We start from the raw sequence: 13,614 nt of genomic DNA, 5'->3' as shown, positions 1-13,614 counted from the left end.
GGCTGAATCCTCGCCAGGCCCGGTGGTCTCTGTTCTTTGCCCGATTTAATTTTGAGATTCACTTTCGTCCTGCCGATAAGAACATTAGGGCCGATGCTCTCTCTCGTTCCTCGGATGCCTCAGAAGTTGAACTCTCTCCGCAACACATCATTCCACCTGACTGCCTGATCTCCACTTCTCCAGCCTCCATCAGGCAAACTCCTCCAGGAAAGACCTTTGTTTCTCCACGCCAACGCCTCGGAATCCTCAAATGGGGTCACTCCTCCCATCTCGCAGGTCATGTGGGCATCAAGAAATCTGTGCAACTCATCTCCCGCTTCTATTGGTGGCCGACTCTGGAGACGGATGTTGTGGACTTTGTGCGAGCCTGCACTATCTGTGCCCGGGATAAGACTCCTCGCCAGAAGCCCGCTGGTTTTCTTCATCCCCTGCCTGTCCCCGAACAGCCTTGGTCTCTGATTGGTATGGATTTTATTACTGATTTACCCCCTTCCCGTGGCAACACTGTTATTTGGGTGGTCGTTGATCGATTCTCCAAAATGGCACATTTCATCCCTCTTCCTGGTCTTCCTTCAGCGCCTCAGTTGGCTAAACAATTTTTTGTACACATTTTTCGTCTTCACGGGTTGCCTACGCAGATCGTCTCGGATAGAGGCGTCCAATTCGTGTCTAAATTCTGGAGGGCTCTCTGTAAACAACTCAAGATTAAATTAAATTTTTCTTCTGCATATCATCCCCAGTCCAATGGACAAGTAGAAAGAATTAACCAGGTCTTGGGTGATTATTTGCGACATTTTGTTTCCTCCCGCCAGGATGACTGGGCAGATCTCCTTCCATGGGCCGAATTCTCGTATAACTTCAGAGTCTCTGAATCTTCCTCCAAATCCCCATTTTTCGTGGTGTACGGCCGTCACCCTCTTCCCCCCCTCCCTACCCCCTTGCCCTCTGGTCTGCCCGCTGTGGATGAAATTTCTCGTGACCTTTCCATCATATGGAGAGAGACCCAAAATTCTCTCTTACAGGCTTCATCACGCATGAAGAAGTTCGCGGATAAGAAAAGAAGAGCTCCTCCCGTTTTTTCCCCTGGAGACAAGGTATGGCTCTCCGCTAAATATGTCCGCTTCCGTGTCCCTAGCTACAAGTTGGGACCACGCTATCTTGGTCCTTTCAAAATTTTGTGTCAAATTAATCCTGTCTCTTACAAACTTCTTCTTCCTCCTTCTCTTCGTATCCCTAATGCCTTTCACGTTTCTCTTCTTAAACCACTCATCCTCAACCGTTTTTCTCCCAAATCTGTTCCTCCCACTCCTGTTTCCGGCTCCTCGGACATCTTCTCTGTCAAAGAGATCTTAGCTTCTAAAAAGGTCAGAGGGAAAACTTTTTTTTTAGTGGACTGGGAGGGTTGTGGTCCTGAAGAGAGATCCTGGGAACCTGAGGACAACATCCTAGACAAAAGTCTGCTCCTCAGGTTCTCAGGCTCTAAGAAGAGGGGGAGACCCAAGGGGGGGGGGTACTGTTACGCCGAGCGCTCCGGGTCCCCACTCCTCCCCGGAGCGCTCGCTACACTCTCCCCGCTGCAGCGCTCCGGTCAGATCCACTGACCCGGGGCGCTGCGATTCCGCTTCCAGCCGGGATGCGATTCGCGATGCGGGTAGCGCCCGCTCGCGATGCGCACCCCGGCTCCCGTACCTGACTCGCTCTCCCTCGGTCCTGTCCCGGCGCGCGCGGCCCCGCTCCCTAGGGCGCGCGCGCGCCGGGTCTTTGCGATTTAAAGGGCCACTGCGCCGCTGATTGGCGCAGTGATTCCAATTAGTGTCTTCACCTGTGCACTTCCCTATATCACCTCACTTCCCCTGCACTTCCTTGCCGGATCTTGTTGCCATCGTGCCAGTGAAAGCGTTTCCTTGTGTGTTCCTAGCCTGTGTTCCAGACCTCCTGCCGTTGCCCCTGACTACGATCCTTGCTGCCTGCCCCGACCTTCTGCTACGTCCGACCTTGCTTCTGTCTACTCCCTTGTACCGCGCCTATCTTCAGCAGCCAGAGAGGTGAGCCGTTGCTAGTGGATACGACCTGGTCACTACCGCCGCAGCAAGACCATCCCGCTTTGCGGCGGGCTCTGGTGAAAACCAGTAGTGACTTAGAACCGATCCACTAGCACGGTCCACGCCAATCCCTCTCTGGCACAGAGGATCCACTACCTGCCAGCCGGCATCGTGACAATATATTTTTATAATTCAGACATTTCCACACGTGGCGATACCACATATGTTTATTTTTATTTACAGTTTTTTTTTTCTTTTTAAATGGGAAAGGGGGGTGATTCAAACTTTTGTTAGGGAAGGGGTTAAATGATCTTTATTCACTTTTTTTCCAATTTTTTATTTTTTTTTGCAATGCTATAGCTGTGATCTGAAGTATTCAGCAGTACCATTTTTGTTTTGATCGGACTTTTTGATTGCTTTTTTATTAATTTAGGGGGCTATAACACTTCACACACTGATCTTTTACATTCATTGATCAATGGTTTCTCATAGACAACCATTGATCAATGATTCTGCTGCTTGACTGCTCATGCCTGAATCTCAGGCACTGAGCAGTTATTCGGCGATCGGACAACAGGAGGCAGGTAAGGGGACCCTCCTGCTGTCCTACAGCTGTTCGGGATCCCGAACAGCTCCCTGAGCTAACCGACATTAGTTTACTTTCATTTTAGACGCTGTGTCTAAAGGGTTAATAGCACGCGGCACAGCGATCAGTGCCGCGCGCTATTAGCCACGGTCCAGGCCGTTGTTAGAGGCCGGGCCCGACCTGCTATGACAAGGGGCCCCACCGTGGCCCCACGTTATAGAAAGGGAAAGGGCCCAGGACATACAGGTACACCCTTGGTCCTTAAGGGGTTAATTTGGGGCAGAATTCCACAAGCGGAAATTCTGCCATGTGAATAGACCTTTACACAATAGATGGTTGACTGATCCTTCTGAACACAGCGGGTTTAGTTGACTTTTCACTCCAGTGCATGGTGCCTTGTTGGACAATCAAGTATTTATTATACTAGAATAGAAGATATTATTTTGACATCCAGTAAGACTGATGCTCAGTTTTGGTTCTATAATGATCTCCTATGGTGGGAAATTGTCCAGCCTTTGTAAAGGTCATGCCATTGTGCAGGTACCCTACAAGAGCAAAGCATCAGTAAAGCAGAGTAAAGAGGATGGTACAAGGGTAATAACATATAGTTACATATAAGTTGTCGTCTAGGTGTACTGGGATGAAGAGGCGGAATCTGAGTATAAATGCCAAAGAAAAACATTCAAGGAGAGGAGAGAATTCTTCCAACAAATGGGTGAGTACAGATACAGATGGATGACGCCAGATGCATTTCAAAAAGGTTATCATGACCATTAAAATGTTTTATTTGTAAATTTTGATCAACTTTTGTAGTAAGTGAAGGGACTCGTGTAAAATCACTAAAGCCTCCCTCAAAGATCCTACTTCCAATTCAAACAACAGAGCCTGAGAATGACAGTGATGAGGAACCACCAGAACCTCCTGAACCCGAACCTCAGCCAGGTGACTGTATTTACTGTTATAAATAATAGAAACATATAGTAATATGTACAATTGTCCTATAAATGAAGGATATGATATGTAATGTTAAATTAGTGAGTAAGAAGGCAGATGCATGGTATAATTTTATATGATTGAGTCCTGTCTTAAAGGAAAACTGTAATCACTTTCATGCTGCCTGAACTACAAGTCATTGGGGCAGTCCCTGGGAGCTTCTGCCTGCCCACATACCGTAATTGATAAATCTCTTTCTATACTCAAACAAGAAAGGTCTATTAGTCAAGATCAGCAGCAAAGGCAGATGTTAGGTAGTGAGTGTGATTGGCACTCATGTTGGCATTTCCGTGGTGCATTGTGGACCTAACAGTCTCAAAGGAAATACAAAGGATCCTGGCATTCGCTATTTTAAATATGCTTTTTTTATTTTTTGCAAAAAGCAAGAACAACACAGGTTCATCACAGGACACGTTTCAGCTGTTAAGCAGGTAGAAACCGCTGCAGACTGCCGTATGACTCCTGATTTGGGCAGCATGAAAGTGATGACCGGTTCCCCTTTTAACTGAGTTTATTTTACATATGTTAGACATTGAATCACTGTAATTTCTTGTTAGGGTTTTTTTTCTGCTAACATGAATTAATAATCAAATAATTCAGTATTTTCTTTATAAAGAAATAGCAATGCCAAAAGCACCCCCGATAGTGCCACCACCTGTACGCAAAACTACAGAGACTCCTGAGAAAGAGACAAAGAAAGCAGGTGGTATCATAAAACCAGCTCCTAGACCCGAACCCAGCCGAGAGATAAGAGAAATAATCAAGATGTTTCAGAGCCGTCCTCATGAAGAACCTAAACCATTTGAACCAGTCAGGTAAGAACTTAAACGGTAACTTAAAGAAGACAAATGAGTAATCAAATATAAAAGCTTACATATTGTCAATATCAATTGATTACAAGCTGCAAGTGAGTGTTTAGGCTCACATGTAATCTTCATTTAAAATAGTGGGTAAGATAAAAGCTAAATGACATTTAGGGTGTTAGGGGTTGAACTAAAACATGTTTACAACTATTCATCAACAAGATACCGGCTTAACATAAAGAAAACTAAAAACATTCAGGAGAAGAATACAGATCTTTTAGGCTCTGTCCGGAAATATACGAGACAGAGATTCCGAAGGCAGCTGGTGCCAACTGATTTCCGCCTCTGCTAAAATTCTGTTGTGTAAACTGCGCAATGGAATACCATTGATAGCAATGGGACTCTGTATCAGAATTTCCAAACAAAACTTCAAATAGTATGTACCCAACCTTAGAATATTGGTCAGTGATGATCTAAGGCAGTGATTCTCAAGTGCGGTCCTCAAGTACCCCCAACAGGTCATGTTTCTGGATTTCCTTAGTCTTTCACAGGTGATATAATTATGGTCAGTGAATCATGCGTCACCAGTTATATCACCTGTGAAAAGCTGAGGAAATTGTTACACCGAGCGCTCCGGGTCCCTGCTCCTCCCCGGAGCGCTCGCGGCGTTCTCCTCTCTGCAGCACCCCGGTCAGACCCGCTGACCGGGAGCGCTGCACTGACATTCACGATGGGGATGCAATTCGCATAGCGGGACGCGCCCGCTTGCGAATCGCATCCCAAGTCACTTACCCGTCCCGGTCCCCGGCTGTCATGTTCTGGCGCGCGCCAGCTCTTTAAGATTTAAAGGGCCAGTGCACCAGTGATTGGTGCCTGGCCCAATCAGTCTAATTAACTTCCACCTGCTCCCTGTCCATATAACCTCACTTCCCCTTTCCTTCCTTGCCGGATCTTGTTGCCTTGTGCCAGAGAAAGCGTTTAGTGTTGTCCAAAGCCTGTGTTTCCAGACCTTCTGCTATTGACTACGAACCTTGCCGCCTGCCCCGACCTTCTGCTACGTCTGACCTTGCCTCTGCCTAGTCCTTCTGTCCCACGCCTTCTCAGCAGTCAGCGAGGTTGAGCCGTTGCCGGTGGATACGACCTGGTTGCTACCGCCTTGCGGCGGGCTCTTGTGAAAACCAGTAGCAACCTAGAACCGGTCCACCAACACGGTCCACGCCAATCCCTTGCTGACGCAGAGGATCCACATCCAGCTAGCCGAATCCTAACAGAAATCCTGAAAACATGGACCTGTTGGGGGTACTTGAGGGCCACACTTGAGAAACACTGATCTAAGAAGCAGAAGCCAATGAGCTGGAGCCAAAGTGATGCAGATCTAGAAGGCAGTTGTCCAGATTTTTACATTTGTATTCTTGACTCCCCAAATAATAAATCCTACATTTTTCAGGAGGCCAATACAGACCTTCATAAAGAAGAAAGACCCCAAAGAAGAGGCTCTAGAGAGATTAAGAATGGCTGGGCCCCCTCCACCCCCCGTAAGACACCACAGTTTGCATCTTAAATGTAGTGAGGAGATCTATCAACTGCCATGTGCCTGCAGAATTGCACGTGTTGTGTGTTTTTATTTAGTGCATTGACTTAGCTGTCATCCTATTTTGTGTTATTTTCATGTCGTCTGCACTGGCCTTAGCATTTTATCTTTTTACTGTGTGCTAGTAGCAGGGAGCGTGGTTTGCAGATGTGTTAGTTGATGCACTGAAGTTATTATTTGTGCAGATATACTCCAGTGACCTTCTAGTGTATGCATGTGTGTAATCTTTTAGAATTTTTGGGGCTTTCCAGGGTCATTTGCAAAAATTTTGCATATTTTAATAGATCTCTCATATTTCAGGAGGCTCCTAAACTATTCAAAAGCAGTCAGGTTTGTATTTTGTAAAGTTTGTACTTGCACTTGGGTTTTTAGCGGTAGCATTTATATTTTATGTCATGTAGAGAGAAAAAAACAACAAAGTGTATATTAGAAAGTTTAATTTTTTTTCAATCCATTGAAAACCATTTCTATAATTATTTTCATTCAAGGACTTGCAGGATGGCCCAGCACCTCCTCCTCTTCCCCCTCCTCTTCCTGCTGCAGAGAAGATGGCTGACTCTATTCGGGAAAAGCAGAAGCCACTTATGGGACTGTTTCAATCTGGTTCATCTCCTTTTGCACCAACAGAGAAGGCTCCCAAGAGCCCAGGTACAGAGAAAAAGATGATCCTCCCTATATGTGGTTTATATGGCTGTGTTTGTTTGTTTTTTTAAATTGCTCTACATTTCTTAATCCATCACCCCCAAGTTATGGCGTTCTTACACTCTTTACACTTCCTTTTGTTTTTAGGACGAACCCTTGAAGGCGATCACACTGCAAAATCTTCAATTAGCAAGCACACTGCTAGTGTCTTCTTCTCATACAGTGATGCCAACTGGAAAATTTATGTGCGGAAGGAGGTAATGTTAAATGTAGACTTCCTATCAATGTGACTGCAGGAAATACACAAATTACACTAACTGTGTATTGTGTCTTTTTTTTTATTTTTTATAGATATTCTATCCCAAAGAAAAATTCACTCACCCTTACTACCTGAACCTTCTATGTCAGCAGGTAAATCATTATGTTATTTTCCCATCACGATTTCATTATCCCAAATGCTCTTATAGCACCTTCTGATATCAAAGCTTGGGACCCCCCTATGTTCCTGAGCACTCTTGCAGAGTTTAACTGTCCAAGTATTTCATGGGCAGTTATTCATCTGGGTACTGCCATGGCTCACATGATGAAGAAACATCTGTGATGAGACTTCTTTTAATGCATCTATATCACTACATAATTTTTTTAGCTGGGGAAAACCCTACCAAGATAATAAAATTTGCTATATACAGTAAAAACATCTCTGTCTTTTAAAAAGAATGTGTAGAGCGCTACTTTTGGTTCCCCATAGACCAATGTTGAGCTTAAAGGGGTACTCCGGTGAAAACCTTTTTTCTTTTAAATCAACTGGAGGCAGAAAGTTAAACATATTTGTAAATTACTTCTATTAAAAAAATCTTAATCCTTCCTGTACTTATTAGCTGCTGAATACTACAGAGGAAATTCTTTTCTTTTTGGAATGCTCTCTGATGACATCACGACCACAGTTCTCTCTGCTGACGTTATTATAATAATAATAACACTTTATTTATTGTTGTCCTTAGTGGGATTTGAACCCAAGTCCCCTGCACTGCAAGGCAGCAGTGCTAACCACTGAGCCACCATGCTGCCCTTAGCATACATCTGCTATGCATGGTTGCTAAAATGGACAGAGATGTCATCAGAGAGCACTGTGTTCATGATGTCATCAGTGTTCCAAAAAGAAAGGATTTTCCTCTGTAGCATTCAGCAGCTAATAAGTACTGGAAGGATTAAGATTTTTTAATAGAAGTAATTTACAAATATGTTTAACTTTCTGCCACCAGTTTATTTAAAAGAAAAAAGGTTTTCACCGCAGTACCCCTTTAAGTTTTCATTTTATTTATGGTAAGTGCACACATAAGACAGGATGTGTTTCGATGCCCACACCTAGCGACTTGAAAATATATATTATATATTAAAAACTATGTTAGATCACACAAAACCCATACAAAAGGTTAGTACATAAAATGAGGATGCTAGGACTAGGGAAGGATATATGTATACTGGCTGAGTGATAGGAAGCAGACAGTTGTGATCAATGGAACTTACTCTGGTTGGGGTACCACAGGGTTCAGTATTCGGTCCATAAAGATAAAGAAGTCCAGCAATCAGGATAAAAGTGGCTGAAGGTGCAAGTCCACCCACTCACAAAGGTGTTACCATAAAGAACAGATTCTTGCAACATTTGGGCTGCATAGGCGAGGGAATCGGTTCTTGTGAACCTTTGGAAGTGAGTGGAAAATTGAACATAAGAGATCTTGAATAAAAATTTAGTACTTTTTTCCTAATTAAAATGACTAGGCTATCTCCTTTCCCTATTAAATTAATTTCTGTACTGGGCCTTCTTTACAGTATGTTTATTATTGTCCTAGTTGAGGGATTACGGAGTAAAGTTTCAATATTTGCGGATGACACTAAACTGGGTAAGGTGATCACCGCAGAGGATGATAATATTACAGAGGGAACTGGGGAAGCTGGACGCTCGGGCACAAACATGGCAAATTATATTCAATGTGGATAAATGCAAGGTCAAGCACTTGGGCCGTAAAAACAAAATCTACAAATATGTGCTGAATATTAAAACATTGGGTAAAACTTTTACCTAAAAGGACTTGGAGGTACTGGTGGACAGTAAGCACGACTTTAGAGACCAGTGCCAGGCAGCGGCTGCCAAGGCTAATAAAGTAATACGATGTATCAAGAGAGGCATAGAGGCAGAACTGGAGAGGGTGCAGAAGAGGGAGCCAAAAAAAGATTGATGGTATGGGAGGATTAAAGGACCAAGACAGTTTATTAAGCTTGGGGTCATTTAGTTTGGAGAAAATATGTCTTAGGGATGCTTTGATCACAATGTACAAATATAAGAATGGACAGTACAGAGATGTTTTTAATGATATTTTTATACCAACACCAGTAACCATAAGGGGGCATCCTCCACGTCTGGAGGAAAGAAAGTTTCACCATCATCACAAATGAGGGTTCTTTACTGTAAGAGCAGTGAGACTTTGGAACTTTCTCCCACATGATGTTGTGATAACTCAATAAACAAGTTGAAGGAGGGCCTGAATGTTTTTTCTGGAAAGCTGGTATAGCTTTCTGAGGCTGCCCCACAAGGCAGCCTCAGATGCATATGGATTCATAAATTCATTGTGAGAGTACCAGGGCCAATCCTTTAAGGGTGCACAGTGCCCAGGCACAAGGGGAGCAGAGGAAGGAGGTAGATGCTTACAAACTGCAAACAAGTGCTGTGATTACTTTGGATGCCTAATGCGAGCAGATGCTAGGGATCAGCACTGTCAAAAATCAAATGTCCGAAGCTGCACCTTTTAAGAGAATAAAATTTCTTACATTTTATCATGTTTTATATTGTAGACCTGAAAGAGGTGCTATTTTATGTACGCATTTTCCAAAACTAAAATGAAAAATTAACATCTACATTAATTTTATGGTGTCTCTCAGGGGCGTACCTATAGAAGTAGCAGAGGTAGCAGTCGCGACGGGGTCCTGGTGCTTAAGGGGGCCCCAAAACACATCTGCCCCATAAAAGACAAGTATTTTATTTGGAATATGGGGCTCGTTGCAGATTTTGCATCGGGGCCCAGAAGCTACAAGCTATGCCTCTGGTGGCTCTACAGTAGTGTTCTACACACAAACCATCAATTTTGGCATTTCGTTGTGGATATCCTCACCTAGAGAATGAAATGAGTTCCAGAACAGCAGACTGTATCTTCTTCCTTGCATAATATAGCATTGTGAAACAAAGATTGTATGTGGAGGGCTCACTTAAGCTGCAATTTAGCCGAGCAGACCAAACAAACACCCACACCTAAGGTGAAAAAACTAGCAATTATAGTCATAAAAGATTTTTAGCGCTCAAGGGTATATGGATATTGAGGTCAAGTATACAGATAAATATATGTTAAAAACACCATACCATTAGGGACTGGATGAATATTAAATAATAACAGTTTATTATACCGCAATATTAACAAATAAAACTAGGTAGTTTTATCACAGGGCCCCTGTGATACACCCCTAATAGATATAAATATAAAATATAAAAATAGTATACAATATTATAAACATATTAAAAAAATACCTATTAATTGCTGCCTGTAATATTGCTATTTGTAAAATATATGTCCTTAATAGCAAACTGGGATCTGTAGTCCTCCCATAAAGTCTAATATATATATATATATATATATATATATATGGCTTGGAAATGGTAAATCCTTAATTGTAGTTACAAGGTATGCTGGGACTTATAGTTGCCATCATACAGTTCAAAAGTAAGTTATTCTCAGTTCCTAATACCAGTAACAGTGTTCAGCATTCTTTATTGATATACATCCAAATGACGACAACCCTGTTAGGGCACAGTTTTGGTATAGTCAGTAAATACTCGTAGCAAACTTCTCCAGATTATATTGCAGTTGTGCCGTATAAGTAGTTAGATTAGTTCTTGCCCGCTCGCTGGTGGATTTGTGGTGGCTGGCGTGCCGTTCCTCACTTCCCCACTACCAGGATCCCAATGAAGTCTTTCTGCCGGTGTCGGCTGCTCTGTTGTCTCTTGCATGCGAGACTTAGTGCACAGTGAGTGTGGAATACTTAGTTAGATGAGGTATACTGCGGACTACGCCGCTTACCTGGTTACGATCGCGGACTGCACCGCTTGGCAACTGTTAGATTGCGGACTTCGCCGCTCAAGTGTGATGGGCAGTAGGAGATAGAGGATGGGTCCGCTGTAAGTAGCAGCGCTAGCGAGCGACCGGCAATTCACATGGCAAATTTGAAAAAATAAATAAAAATAATAATAAGAAGAAGAAGGTGGTAACAAATGTGTTGATAATATTAGCAGCAAATAGTCTATAATAATTCAATGGCTGGATGCTTTAAAGGACCACCCTTAGGTCCTTTCTTAAGCAGCGAATAGATATGATTTCATATCTATTCGCTGCTGAAGAAAGGACCTAGGAGTGGTCCAGAAACACGTCCAGCCATTGAATTATTATAGACTATTTGCTGCTAATATTATCAACACATTTGTTACCACCTTATTATTATTATTATTTTTTCAAATTTGCCCTGTGTCTCCCGCCAGTGCTAAACGAGGACGCTACTTACAGCTGTCCCATCCTCTGTCTCCTGCTGCCCATCACACTTGAGCGGCGCCGTCCGTAATCTAACAGTTGCCAAGCAATGCAGTCCGCGATCATAACCAGGTAAGAGGCGCAGTCCGCAGTATACCTCATCTAACTAAGTATTCCGCACTCACTATGCACTAAGTCTAGCCTGCAAGAGACAAAAGAACGGCTAACACCGGCAGAAAGACTTAATTGTGATCCTGTGTACTGAAGAGACAAAAAGAACAGAAGAGCCGGCAGAGCAGGAGGTGTATAGAGGCAGACTTCAGACAAAGGTGCCGGCTTTCAGATGGCGCAGGTCACAGACGAAGCATGGATAGGTAAAAGCAAGGGTAGTTTATTCTCCCAGCATGCAATGCGTTTCACTGCAACAGCAGCTTCATCAGGCATGACAAGAATCACGTGAATGGCGAATTTATCCAGAAGGTGAGAGGACACGTCAGAGTAAAAGGGAAGGAGGGGAGGGGAGAGGAGAAGGAGGGGCAGGGAAAAACGGGATGGGAAAGGTAAGGGAATAGGACTTAGACGTTCTCCTCACTGACGGGCAAATTCTAACCTTACAAATAAACATACACAATATAAAAGTTTTACATATAAAAATATATGACACAATTTTTTACTAAAATAAAATGATAATAATGATGATAATAATTAAATGGGAATGGAAAGATAGAGAAAGGTCGTAAATTTAACGAGCATTCTCTATGGTCTCATTCAGACCATGCAGTACCAAAGTGGACAGAGTAAAAATCCAATATGATTCACGGTTAATTAAATATTGAAAACGGTTAGGTTTTGAAGATGGAACAGATTCAAGTATGATTAACCATAAAGATGTTGGGTCATTTTTGTGAACAAGGGTAAAATGACGTGACACACTATGCAGTGTGAATTGGTTCTTAATGTTGGATCTATGTTTGGACATACGACAACCCACAGTTTGAATTGTGCGTCCAACATATTGTAAATTGCAACTGCAAGATAACAAATATATTGCAAATTGGGTATTGCAATTTAAACATTGCTGAATTTTAAAATACTTTTTAGTATAAAAAGAGGAAAATGTATCCACAAATGGATCCATCATGTTGCAACACAAGCAACAGATTTTATTGCACTGCGAGCAACCCCAGGTAGAGGTAATGGCGGAATTATTAGTGGATGGAGTATTTTTCATTCTGTTGGGGGCTAGAAGATTTTGAAGATTTTTGGATCTTCTGTAAGTAATGCCCGGCTGTGAAGGGACTATATCCTTGAGGATCGGATCATTCCGAATAATGTGCCAATTAAAAAAAAAAAATACTATGTATTACGGGGGCCGCTCTATTATAATTGGTAATGAAATTATATTTGAATTTATTTTCTTTTTTATCTGTAGTGGTAGTCAGATTTATCTGTGTGTTATGTTTTACTTTATGGTATGCCTGTGTTAAAATCGTTGTTTTAGTGTTTGTGCCTGTAAAGAAAAATCGTGATTGGTACAATTCTTACGGATTCTGAGGTATTGTCCATAGGGAACTCCTTTTAACCAACTGGGATAATGAGCACTGGTATAATCCAAAAAACTATTCACATCAACGGATTTAAAATGAGTTCTGGTGTGTATCTGTCCCATATTATTAATAATTTCTAAATCCCAAAAATGTATATTTGTGAAGGAAAAATTTATAGTAAACTGTAGACCCCAAGTGTTTAAATTAAGATAATTAACAAAATCATGAGCTTGTTTTTCTGTGCCTGTCCAAAGAAAGAATAAATCATCAATATAGTGCCGGAAAAATAATATGTATGGTGAAAAGAGCCGAGACTGTGCTATGTGGACAGCCTCGAACGCCCCCATAAATAAATTAGCACAACTGGGTGCGAAGCGCGTCCCCATAGCACAGCCTCGGATCTGTTGATAAATAATATCATTAAATGAAAAAATATTGTGTTTGAGAATAAAGGAAATAGATAATAAAAAAAGATGCTTGATCAGAGTGTAAAAAATTATCACCAAATAAAATATCCTTTATGACTTTTAAACCCAAATCAGTATTAATATTACAATATAAAGAACAAACATCAAGGGTTAAAAACGAAAATGATGATGGGGTATTAATTTGTTGTAACTCAAAAATTAATTGGGAGGAGTCTCTAAAGTAAGATGGTAAACTTAATACATATGGCTGCAAGAATAAATCAACAAAATGGGACAAATTGGATGTAAGAGAGGAAATACCAGAAATGATGGGACGACCGGGGGGATAAACAGAATTTTGATGTAATTTAGGTAAATAATAAAAATTGGGTAAAGAAAAATGTTTAACTGTAAGAAAAGTTAATTCTTTTT

At 42.0% G+C, this 13,614-nt stretch overlaps 1 protein-coding gene across 1 annotated transcript in view; it reads left to right on the top strand.

The window, feature by feature from the left end:
• Window positions 1-13,614, top strand: part of MYO15B (myosin XVB) — a 203,904-nt gene that overhangs the window by 136,088 nt on the left and 54,202 nt on the right. Inside the window, exons 27-34 of the mRNA XM_056549601.1 lie at window positions 3,259-3,343; window positions 3,442-3,570; window positions 4,238-4,436; window positions 5,872-5,959; window positions 6,316-6,345; window positions 6,504-6,663; window positions 6,805-6,914; window positions 7,009-7,068. Of these exons, the coding sequence (XP_056405576.1) occupies window positions 3,259-3,343; window positions 3,442-3,570; window positions 4,238-4,436; window positions 5,872-5,959; window positions 6,316-6,345; window positions 6,504-6,663; window positions 6,805-6,914; window positions 7,009-7,068 (861 nt within the window). The remainder of the gene's footprint in view (window positions 1-3,258; window positions 3,344-3,441; window positions 3,571-4,237; window positions 4,437-5,871; window positions 5,960-6,315; window positions 6,346-6,503; window positions 6,664-6,804; window positions 6,915-7,008; window positions 7,069-13,614) is intronic.

The sequence above is a fragment of the Hyla sarda genome, chromosome 13 (genome assembly GCF_029499605.1).
Source record: "Hyla sarda isolate aHylSar1 chromosome 13, aHylSar1.hap1, whole genome shotgun sequence".
NCBI classification, from domain to species: domain Eukaryota; kingdom Metazoa; phylum Chordata; class Amphibia; order Anura; family Hylidae; genus Hyla; species Hyla sarda.
Note: the sequence above shows the minus strand (reverse complement) of the source record. Positions and strands in the feature narration are given on the sequence as shown.